The sequence below is a fragment of the Mauremys mutica genome, unplaced genomic scaffold (assembly GCF_020497125.1).
Source record: "Mauremys mutica isolate MM-2020 ecotype Southern unplaced genomic scaffold, ASM2049712v1 Super-Scaffold_100054, whole genome shotgun sequence".
Taxonomy (NCBI): domain Eukaryota; kingdom Metazoa; phylum Chordata; order Testudines; family Geoemydidae; genus Mauremys; species Mauremys mutica.
Window position 1 is genome coordinate 4,073,646 of NW_025423258.1, and position 11,689 is coordinate 4,085,334.

General features: G+C 48.9%; 1 protein-coding gene across 1 annotated transcript; it reads right to left on the reverse strand.

Moving 5' to 3' along the window:
* Positions 1-8,683: 8,683 nt before the first annotated feature.
* LOC123358426 (probable E3 ubiquitin-protein ligase TRIML1) lies at positions 8,684-10,019 on the reverse strand. The gene is made up of 2 exons (XM_045000934.1): positions 9,606-10,019; positions 8,684-9,086 (listed from the first exon to the last, which is right to left on the reverse strand). The coding sequence occupies exons 1-2, from the start codon at positions 9,688-9,690 to the stop codon at positions 8,866-8,868; spliced, it is 306 nt and encodes a 101-aa protein (XP_044856869.1). The 5' UTR covers positions 9,691-10,019; the 3' UTR covers positions 8,684-8,865.
* Positions 10,020-11,689: the final 1,670 nt, after the last annotated feature.

The window sequence follows — 11,689 nt, forward strand, 5'->3', positions numbered from 1 at the left end:
TATGTAATTGATTCCATTCAACCAATTCTACCTCTCATCTCTACCTTTTTCCCTTTGTAAATAAACCTTTAGATTTTAGATTCTAAAGGATTGGCAACAGCGTGATTTGTGGTAAGATCTGATGTGTATATTGACCTGGGTCTGGGGCTTGGTCCTTTGGGATCGAGAGAACCTTTTACTTTTATTGGGGTGTTGGTTTTCATAACCATTTATCCCCAGGACGAGTGCACTGGTGGTGATACTGGGAGACTGGAGTGTCTAAGGAAATTGCTTGTGTGACTTGTGGTTAGCCAGTGGGGTGAGACCAAAGTCCTTTTTGTCTGGCTGGTTTGGTTTGCCTTAGAGGTGGAAAAACCCCAGCCTAGGGCTGTGACTGCCCTGTTTGAGCAATTGGTCCTAATTTGGCACTCTCAGTTGGGTCCCGCCAGAACCGCATTGTCACAGTGGCGTAGTCGTACTTGGATCCACAGAACCAGGTCAATTAAGCTTTGGGTCAGAACCCCACGCTATCCAAATTTGAAATTTGGGATTGAGAGTTTGGCTGGTTAAAGATCAGTGACCATGAGAGACAGCATGCGGTCTGAATATGAGCTAAAACTGGCAGAAATTCAAATGGAAGAGAAGCAAGTCTTGGCCCGGCTGGAGAAAGAGGCGGCCAAGAGAAAGAAAGAGGCTGCTAAGAGAGAAGAAAAAGCTCGTAAGAGACGTCTGGAGCTGCTAGCTGCTGAGGAGGAGACTCACAAGATGCAGCAGGAGACTCACAAGATGCAACAAGAAACTGCTAGACTCCAGCTCTAAGTCAAAAAAGCAATGGAAGAAAAGCAGAGACTGTATCCTCTGGAAAATCCAGTTTATAACTGTGTTGATATGTGGTATTACTCTGGGCAGTTTTCTGTGTTTAACCCGTTTTGCTATGGCTATGGAGAGGGGGATTCTAACCTGGTGGGAAATAGCTGTTTGTCTGTGCAAGAAAGCAGTGTGTCTGTGAGTGAAGTTTCTGAATGTCTGTCTGATGTCTCAGAAGTGAATCTGAAGTTAGATCAAGAGCAGAAAGGTCTCATGGACGAGGAAAATGTTTCTCAGGAGCAGATTAAAGTAGATGGTCAGGTTAAAGCCCTAACTGAGGAAGGAGAGGGTAAATTTGTAATGGGTAATGAATTGTTGGCTAGTGCAGCGTGTAAAAGTGAACCTGAAATGGGTAACTGTGATTTGCTGGAAGTAGCTCAGTGTAGTGAAAAAAGCAGCAGCTTATCTGTTGGGAGTGGCGATGTGCCTGGTAGGGAAAGTTTGGAGGAGCCTAGGCAGCCTTGTGAGCTGACGGCTTTGTCTAATCAGCAGTTTGGGAAGGGAGGGATAGTGGAAAATGAGTGTCCCTGTCCCTTACCTGTTTCCTGTGTGGAGAAATGTGACAGTGAAGGGAATGTGCCTGTCTCTGTCAGGGGTATTGACTTGCCTATGAAGGAAGCTATCTCGGTCTCCAAGCAGTTGTCTGTGAACAGCCATGTGTGCTGGGACAAGGGAAATGGGATCCCAAGCTGTGTGTCTGGTGAAGGAGAACGTGTCTCCGGCTCTTCTGTGTCTGTGGAGCAGACAGAAGGTGCCTTTCAGCCTGTGATGGTTGAGGGTGAGTCAGTTGTCTCGGAGTTGGTTGTAAATACAGCTAAGGCCCAGGAAGGGAATGGTCCTAAGTTTGTGTCTGCTGGGGAGAATGGCACTGTAACTAGGTTGCATCCAGTTAGTGTCTTAGCAAAATCCCAGAGAACAGACAATTCTGGTGCTTGTAGTTTGCCAGTTGCTAATGTGTGGTTGGAAAAGGGTGTAGCAACTCTGTCTGATCAGGGTGATACCCTAGCCAGGGCACAAGGGGAGCAAAAAGGTGATTTAATTGTGTTACCTACTGACAGTTTGACAACTTGTAGCAAGAAGGAAAAGATTCCTGAACTGGTTCATGGCCAAGGAAAGGAGAGTGCTTCTAACCGGTTATCTAGAAAGTCTATACGTTTGCCTGAAAGGGGATGGTGTAGAGATCTGCCTGATGGGCCTGAGGTGATTATGAATGTAAGGGCTTGGCTACACTTACAAGTTGCAGCGCTGGGAGTTACAGCGCTGGTCATGCAGCTGTGTAGGGCCAGCGCTGGAGTGTGGCCACACTGACAGCTACCAGCGCTGCAGTGTGGCCACACTTGCAGCACTTTCCAGCGCTGTATTGAGAGGTGCATTGTGGGCAGCTATCCCACAGAGCACCTCGTCCCGTTTTGGCGCCGTTTTGGCGCTGAGTATTGTGGGAAGGGGAAGGAAGTGTGCGGGTCATTCCGCTTCCTGTTTGCCAGCGCCCCGTGGTGCATCGCTTCACATCCCAGCATTCACTCTTTCCAGCAGCGTTTGGCGCCATTGTGAGTGTCTTTCTGTTACTCTCTGTGTGAATCGCGATTTCTGTGGCAAATGGAGCCCGATCTGCTGAGGACTCTGCTGATGAGTGTCACCAGCACAACACGTTTGGCAGTCCAGCTATTCCTTCAGCTCCAAAGTGACAGTGAGGAGTCCGACGATGATATCAATATGGATTTGCCTGCCGCGTGTGACACTAAAGTGCTTGCGGCATTTACGGAAATGCTCAGCACCGTTGAACGCCGCTTTTGGGCTCGGGAAACAAGCACTGAGTGGTGGGATCACATCGTCATGGAAGTCTGGGATGACGAGCAGTGGCTGCAGAACTTTCGTATGAGAAAAGCCACTTTCATGGGACTGTGTGCTGAGCTCGCCCCCACTCTGCGGCGCAAGGACACAAGATTGAGAGCTGCCCTGACGGTGGAAAAGCGAGTGGCTATTGCAATCTGGAAGCTGGCAACTCCAGACAGCTACCGGTCGGTCGGGAACCAGTTTGGTGTGGGAAAGTCGACCGTGGGAATCGTTTTGATGCAAGTTTGCAAGGCAATTAATCGCATCCTGCTAAGAAAGACCGTGACTCTGGGGAGCATGCAGGACATTGTGGATGGCTTTGCACACATGGGTTTCCCTAACTGTGGAGGGGCGATAGATGGGACGCATATTCCTATTCTGGCCCCCCCCCACCTGGCATCAGAGTACGTTAATCGTAAGGGGTATTTCTCTATGGTTCTCCAGGCGTTTGTGGATCACCGCGGGCGTTTCATTGACATTTACACAGGCTGGCCTGGAAAGGTGCATGATGCACGCATCTTTCGGAACAGTGGCCTGTTCAGGAAGATGCAGGCAGGGACTTTTTTCCCAGACAGGAAGATCACAGTAGGGGATGTCGAAATGCCCACTGTGATCCTTGGAGACCCCGCGTACCCGTTACTGCCTTGGCTCATGAAACCCTATACAGGGAAGCTTGACAGGAGCAAGGACCGGTTCAACTACAGGCTGAGCCGGTGCAGAATGACTGTGGAGTGTGCTTTTGGGCGTTTAAAAGCCCGCTGGCGTTGCTTGTATGGGAAGCTAGACTTGGGGGAAAGCAGCATCCCCGCGGTTATATCCGCTTGCTGTACCCTCCATAATATTTGTGAAGGGAAGGGTGAAACATTCAGTGAGGCATGGACCACCGAGGTTCAAGTCCTGGAGGCTGAATATGCACAGCCAGAGAGCAGGGCTAATAGAGAGGCCCAGCACAGGGCTACAAGGATTAGGGATGCCTTGAGGGAAGAATTTGAGGCTGAAAGCCAACAATAATGTTTGCTGCCTTGCATGGGAGTGAATTGCACTGCTTACACTGTTATTCTATTATCCATAATAATAATATGATTTGTAGTGCCTCTTTCTTTACTGGGCTAAGGTATCTTTCACTATCTGCTATAATAAAGACTGTTTTCAAAGCCAAGAATTGTTTTATTGAAAAGAAAAAAACTTCCTTGACAGACAGACAGACACACAACATTTCATGAACACAAGAGGGCAGGGGTGTGGGTTGGTGAACTGTACAGTCACAAGTTTGCATATGCCGTGTCTGGATTGCTGTTTAATGAATCCTGCACTTCAGGGTTCATATACTGCATGGTGATGGGGGTTGAATGCAGAGGGTAAGGGTGGTGGTAGGTATCAGGGCTGGTTGGGGAACGTACAGGTGTTGGAGGCAGCTGGTGGTGGTAAGAACCTGGATGCTGGGGAAAGGTGGTTTGAGCTGACATTGGGGCACAAGGCACAAAGGACGGGGCGGGTGGGGGAGTAGCACGGTAGTGCTCTGCTTGCATGGCAACGAGTGACTCTATAGACTCCGCTTGGCGCTCCAGGATGCTTAGCAGCCGCTCCGTGGTTTTCCTCTTGGCCACTGCATTTCTCTTGCGTGTCCTGCTTTCTTTCTCTCGCCAATCCTTCAAGTCCTTACTCTCTCGAGCAGACTGATTAAGAACAGTTTTCAGCATGTCTTCTTTGCTCTTTCGGGGATTTTTTCTCAAATTTTGAAGCCTCTGTGATGTTGAACATCTGGGCAGTCCAGTAGTCAAGGTCACTGTAGAAACAGAAATGACAACATTTAACACGGGCAGCATTGTATCCACTATCTCCAGACATGAATTGTTACACTGAGGGAGTGAGTTCTTATTTAAGCATTCTTTTACCCACACGCATAACACTACAGAAGCCACGAAATGGTGAGTGAGCAGTGCTTATATGGGGAGAAGTGGGGCTTGGGTGAAAGAGGGGAGCTGGTTGCTTCGGGTAATCTGGAGTGCTAGAGGGGTTGAGTGAAATGAAGATGCAGATGCAGGGGTGATCTTATCTCCCTATCTCTTCACTAAAGAGTCTCCCAACATTTTTCACAGGACTTAATCCTGGAAGATGTTTCCCTACTGCGAGTCACTAGGGAACAGCGGGGGGCTCTTTTAGAGCAATGTGGATTCTGCCCGGGACCCTTGCCTGTGTTCAGAAATGGTCCCCCCACCACTGGCAGAAGAGTGGCGCGGACGCGTCACCGTCACTGGGACAAGGGACACAGTGGCTCTGCCTATAAACCTGCGCAGGCATATTGCCCATGCTCTGGATGAAGCTTTTGCTGAGATAACTGAGGCAGATTACCGCGACGTGATAGACCACATCAACGGGCTATTCCACATCTAGAGGCTGGCATGCATGCATCCATAACCCCCCCTCCTCTCCAGAAACATTTCACCCAGAAAATAAAAGCCGCTTACCGGTAACACGCTCCTCTGCTTGTCCTTCTGAAACTGCTGGCTGCTGCGATTGGGTACTTTCCTCCTGGCTTGAGAAGAGCTCCTGGCTGCATGCCTCCAGGGAATCTGCGGTTTCTTCCCCCATGCCAGGAGCTTCACTCGCGGTTTCCTCCCCCCCCCACGCCTCCGCCTCCGCCGCCTCCTCCGCCTCCTCCTCCTGTCCCCCAGCCTGCTCAGAAGTGTCCATCGTTATCCTGGGATTGGCAGTGGGGTCACCACCAAGTATCTCATCCATCTCCCTGTAAAAACGGCAGGTCGTGGGAGCAGCTCCGGATCGTCGATTCCCCTCTCGGGCTTTGTAATAGGCACTCCGCAGCTCTTTAATTTTCACCCTGCATTGTACTGCGTCCCGATCATGGCCCTGATCCAGCATGGCCCTTGATATCTGCTCAAAGATATCGTAATTCCTACGGCCGGAGCGCAGCTGTGCCTGAACAGATGCCTCACCCCAAACACTGATGAGGTCCTGCAATTCACCAGTGCTCCATGCTGGGGCTCGTTTGCCGCGTGGAGGCATGGTCACCTGTAACTGATTAAAACTGATTGCACTCCACACCTGGCTGCAGCAAACAGGAAGGAGATTTTTAAATTTCCCGGGGCATTTACAGGGCGGGTCACCTGAGGCAAGAGCAGTAGAGTGCAAACTGATGTGCAGAGTGGCTGAACAGGAATTCTGGGATAACTACTTATTCCCTGGAGGACAGGTAAAGCGCTGGTGAGTGTCCACACCTGCTGAGCAGCGCTGGATCACCAGCGCTGCACTCCTTATACCCCTGCCGGGATGGGTTTTCAGCCAGCGCTGCAACCAGGGAGTTGCAGCGCTGGTTGTGCCCTGCAAGTGTGGACGGGGTGTTGTTGCAGCGCTGGAAAGCCTCCACCAGCGCTGCAACTTGTAAGTGTAGCCAAGCCCTAAGTAAAACCCAGAAAGAATCTGTGGTTGCTCAGGAAAGTGTTCCTTTAAAGCAAGCCCTAGGTGAAGCAGGGAAGGGCAGAATTTCTGTGAGGGGTGAATTGCTGCTTAGAAAAGCTCCTGGAGAAAGGAATCCTCATAGTAGCCTGTGCACGCAGTTTACTGCAACTGAAGGGTGTGAAAGTGATTTAATCAAGAAAGTTTTAGTGCCTAACAGCCAGAAATTTTCTGTTGTGAATGGGTCCACTGACTTTCCTTTTGAGAGATCCAGTGTGGGCAGCTTTGAAAAGGTCTTTGAAAAGGTGAGCAGCCCTATAACCACGAGGCTGTGTGTGGCCAGCTTGTTGGGAAGACAATGGTGTTGGAACAGGAATGTCTCCATGCTGATTCTGTGAGTGAGCAGTCTGTGCTTCAGAGTCTGAGGACAGATTCAGTTACTGGTGTTTCAGAGCAGAACAGTTTTATGGCTAAACGCTTAAGGATGCAGGGTAGAGCAAGCCAGCTCTCACCCTCAGACTATTTGGATTTGTGTGGTATCTCTGTAAAACAAAGTCCAGCCTTGGAATGGGTAGCAGCTGAAAATCTAAACGCTAGTGTCTGTGATGATGCGAATTACTTGGCTGGCAGGGAGAAGAAAGACTTGCTAATAGCTGTTAGCAAAGAGAGCCCACCCCAGCAGCCAGTAAATTCTGTTAAGCAAGAAAAATCAGGGTTTAATCCTGAAGGACAAGAAGGAAAGAGAGGACTGAATTTTGCAAAGGAAAGCCACAGGTTAACCCTAAAAGGCCCAAACCCCAATGGTATTGAACCAAGGGTGTGGCATGACAAACATGATTGTAAATGGACACTTGCAATGAATTTGTTGTTATTGCTAATGCTAATTTTTGTAACTAATATGTTGCTATTGCCAAGAACTGTAAAAATGTACAATGTGCCTAATCTTTTGGAAAATCCCTTGAACATGTTGAAAGGAATACATGAAAACACACTTTATGTTAAAGGGCCTTGCTATACTGATGTTTCACAGTTAATGCCTGTAAACAGTATTGGAACTTTTCACAGGGGAAAATACATTCCAGACCTGATGTGCTGTATGAAAGGGGAAACTGAGGCACACTATCATATTGCTTTCATGGCTAAATGCCAAGATTCCTGTACTATGAACAACATCAATATCTACATTGGTTTAATGTTAATTGGGTTCAAAACATTGGCCAAAGCTGGTATGGATAAAGTAGCTGTTTTCTTTAGCTCTTGGCAAGATCACATGAAACATACAGGAACCATGCTGCAAAAGCTAACCAAGTTATACCTTGAGTTTGTAAAGAGATTCATTCATGTTATTGAACATGACTTTGATAAACCATTTTGGTTGTACACTGGTACGGCCTCTAGCCCAACACTAGCTGTAGTGAGACAGACCCAAGGAGGGGGGCTCTTGGGATGCAGTCAGCGATGTTTTGTCATCCCTTCCTGCATCAATTTTGCGTTGGGGGTGTGACGTTATTGATATAAATTGGGACCATATAGAACATGGGTTGCAACCAAGGTCCTGTAGTGGCACCAAATCTTGGGTAAAGGGGGTCATATAAGGTGTCTAAGAGCAGGATATGGGGTGCTGGTTATAATTATGCTGTCTGTATGTCTGTATCATTTTTAGTTGAAGTTATGAATGTTGGCTCTATGCTGTCTGTATTTCAAGTTTGTGCTGTGCTTCTGGGGAAAGCCTCCCAGACAAGCTGGTATTAGCCCTGCCTAGCCAGCTTGATGGCCCATTAAGGACCATCAGCTACACAATTGACCCATGGAGAGAAGGCAGACACACCTTGTAACTCAGCAAGGTATGCAGAGACTTGTCCATGTGACTGCAGACTCCATTTTGTTGTGATTTTCCACAGTAAGAACAAAGAGGTTCTTACACCTGGAAAAGCCTATATAAGGCTGATGCATCATCTCCATCTTGTCTTCAATCCTGCTTCTTTCCTCTGGAGGAACTTTGCTACAACCTGAAGCTCTGCACAAAGGACTGAGGACCCATCCCAGCGGGGGATGGTCCAGAGATTTAATTTGAACCTGCAGTTTACTCCATCACTGCTACAAGCCTGAACTAAGAACTTTGCCATTACTGTATGTAATTGATTCCATTCAACCAATTCTACCTCTCATCTCTACCTTTTTTCCTTTGTAAATAAACCTTTAGATTTTAGATTCTAAAGGATTGGCAACAGTGTGATTTGTGGGTAAGATCTGATGTGTATGTTGACCTGGGTCTGGGGCTTGGTCCTTTTGGATCGAGAGAACCTTTTCCTTTTATTGGGGTGTTGGTTTTCATAACCATTTATCCCCAGGACGAGTGCACTGGTGGTGATACTGGGAGACTGGAGTGTCTAAGGAAATTGCTTGTGTGACTTGTGGTTAGTCAGTGGGGTGAGACCAAAGTCCTTTTTGTCTGGCTGGTTTGCCTTGCCTTAGAGGTGGAAAAACCCCAGCCTAGGGCTGTGACTGCCCTGTTTGAGCAATTGGTCCTAATTTGGCACTCTCAGTTGGGTCCCGCCAGAACCGCATTGTCACAACTTGTCAGTCACATTGTAAAAGGAGACCTCGGCCGCCTCATAGTCCAGGAAAATCCCCAATCGTCTGGCCGTGACACTCACGGGCAGGACGGTCGCGGGGGAGGTATTGGCCTTGCATTGCCCAGCACGCTGCCATATTGTCCAGTATCCATTCTCCGATAGATATACAATATGCCCCTTCCTGCGCACAGCTTCCCTACAGACCCCCAAGAGTCCAGAGATTCTTTCCTCCAACCTCCACCTGCCAGTAACGTTTCCCGCTCGTGAATCCCTCAGCGCCCAGGACAACCGCCATAGTATCAAATCTCTCCGGATTGTCAGGCAGATCCTGGCGCTTGTCTCGGTATGTCACACGTTTCCGATCCTCAGCCAGGACGAGGTAGGGATTTGCTGTGCTGGGATCCAGAGTCACATCCACTGGGGAGAGAGTCACAGAGTCAGTGCCGGGGCCAGGGGCTGGCCATTCTAGGGGGGCACAATCTAAAGGGTAGGACATGTGACCACCCCATGTGTCTTCTCCCTTGTGCCCAGCCCGGGGCTGCCCTGCTCCTCCTGCCCCATGTTACCTGTGGGAGCGGGGGAGAGCTCTGTCCTTCTCCCACTGCACCTGTGCCCCAGGGCCTGGGCGGGGAGTGGGACAGAGCCTTTCTGATGTGGCCGAAGCCAGCTGCTCCTGGTCGCTGCCTCTGTGCAGCTGAGCCAGCCTGGTTGGGGTGACAGCTCCTGCTCCCTGCCTGGGCCCACCTGCGGGGGATGGGGGCTGAGCTGAGGGGACTCTGGCTCACTCAGCACCTGGTCCCACATCCATCCTCCTGCTCCCCACTGCCAGGGCTGGGGCCAGGCACAGCGGGAGAAGGGAACTCCCCCTTCTCCCTGCAGCAGGCCAATCTGGGCAGGCCCCCCCCCCCACATGTAGGCTCGAGAAGTGGCACGTACACCCTGGCAGCTGGAGCTCCATGCACTGAGTGGGGAACGAGGACATCCCAGCGGCTGTGTGAGCCCCGCACGGTGCTGCTGACATGGCTCAGCCCTGACCCCTGCTGAAACCTCTCCGTGGGGAGGAATAGTCCCTGCGGCCCATGCAGGTCTTGGTCTCCCTGTGGTTGCCATTAATGTGAGTTATGATGTGAGCTCCTGTCCACTAAGAACTGGCCTCGGGCTGGGCTGAGATCGGTGACAGGGAAGTGAAAGCTCCCATCACTGCCCCCTGCCAAACCAGCCCATCCAGCTTCCCCCCGCAATGCGGTAACAGCAATACTCACACTTGGCAACACCCTGAGCGCCCCCAGCGGGCAGGGCGAGGGCCTGTCCAAGGACCAATGGGCACAATCTTCAGGAAAAACAACAAGGAGTTCGACAATATGACAATAAGACAATATGAATTAATCCTGAGTCACAAAAGTTAATGTGCAATAGTCAAGATACAAGTAATATCCCCCTCACTGGTGTTATGACTGTTTTTGAGAGTTTTTTTCCTTAAGATGCTAAGCAGAGCACAGCACAGGGGCTGGCTGCTTGTGGGGAAAGTGACCCAACTTCTCTTGTCCCTGTTGTTACATGTAATATTTTACACACATCAGATACTGTACAGAGAAACCTGGACCAGAGATCAGGGCTTCCTGGCTCCATGAGATAGCTCTATATCCTGCCCCCCCCCCTCCTTCCTGTGACAGGTGGGCAAGGGGTTACAGGTCCCCCCATCACTTGCCACCAGGGGTTTCTCACGTCATCATTTGAAGCAGCTGGTAGTGCAGGTCAGAGACAGAATCCCAGGGTAGGTGGGCCCTGATCTGATTTGCACTGGCCACTTCTGTATTCTTAAGAACACAAGTTTTTAGGGCTTAGTTCAGCAAAGAAATTAAGCAGATTCTTAAGTACTTTGCTTAATTGGGACATCTAGTGAATATACATTTAAGGGACTATTCATCACAGATAACTATCCCTGAATAAAAACTGTTCGCTTGAAGTTAAGGGTTTTTTTGAAAATTACCTATAAATTGTTGTATATGGCAAATAAAGTTTTAACAAGTAAAAAGGTGTTTTTCAAACAGGAATTTGCCAGGCGTCCAGATTTCTGAGACAGCTTTTAAAATCTCAGCCTCATTGTCTGAAAGGCTGGAAATTCATAACGCCATTCCCAGCACCAGCCTTCTCCCAGCCACTGTCAGTAAAATTTTCCAAACCACCTAAGTGACTGAGGCATCCAAGTTCTGCTGAAAGTCATTGGGACTTTGGCTCCTAAAGCACTGCACACTTTTGAAAGTATTTACACTCTGGACATATTGAGTAAGGGGCAAAGATGGAGAACGTCTTTGCACAGAGAACAAACCAATCTCAATTTCAGTTCATAGTGAGATCCCTTAATAGCTGCCTGGAAGATCCAAGAAATTCATTGCAAAGTTTGAGATTTTTCCATCTCCTCCCCATCCCTCCCCCTTAAAATGTAATGAAGAAATGTTACCTTTCTCTGAAAGGTGTTTTTCTAGAAATAACAAGAGAGACATAAAGTGACATAGTTGACTTAAGTGATGGCAAACTTACAGCAGTATTTTTTTCCCTACGGATCATTGTACGCACAGACACTCGCTTTCTATCTGTTCCCTTTGTCTATATTATACTGAGGCCATAGGGCTGGATCCACAAGGGGTCTTAGGTATTGTGATGCTGAGCATCACAGAGTCTAACTTTTAGTTGTCCAGAAAAATCATAGGGAAAACAATGAGATTCACAGAGCCTGAGTTAGGGGCCTTGGCTTGTGACAGAGACATGCCCAAGCAAGCGTATTGCAAGCTCATCAAAGAGAGGGTCATTTGTGGTCTCTGCCAAAAGCAAAGACCTAGCTGATTCTCATAGTTATTGTGAGATGTTACAAAACTATTTTTCCCTTGTACAGACATGTAGAATATTATGTTCCCCAAAACTACTGAAGGTAAAACAGCTCACCTGAGGCTGGGTGAGTCTCAGAACTCACTCATTTAGCAGTGAGGACACTGACATCCAGGGCCGGTGCAAGGATATTT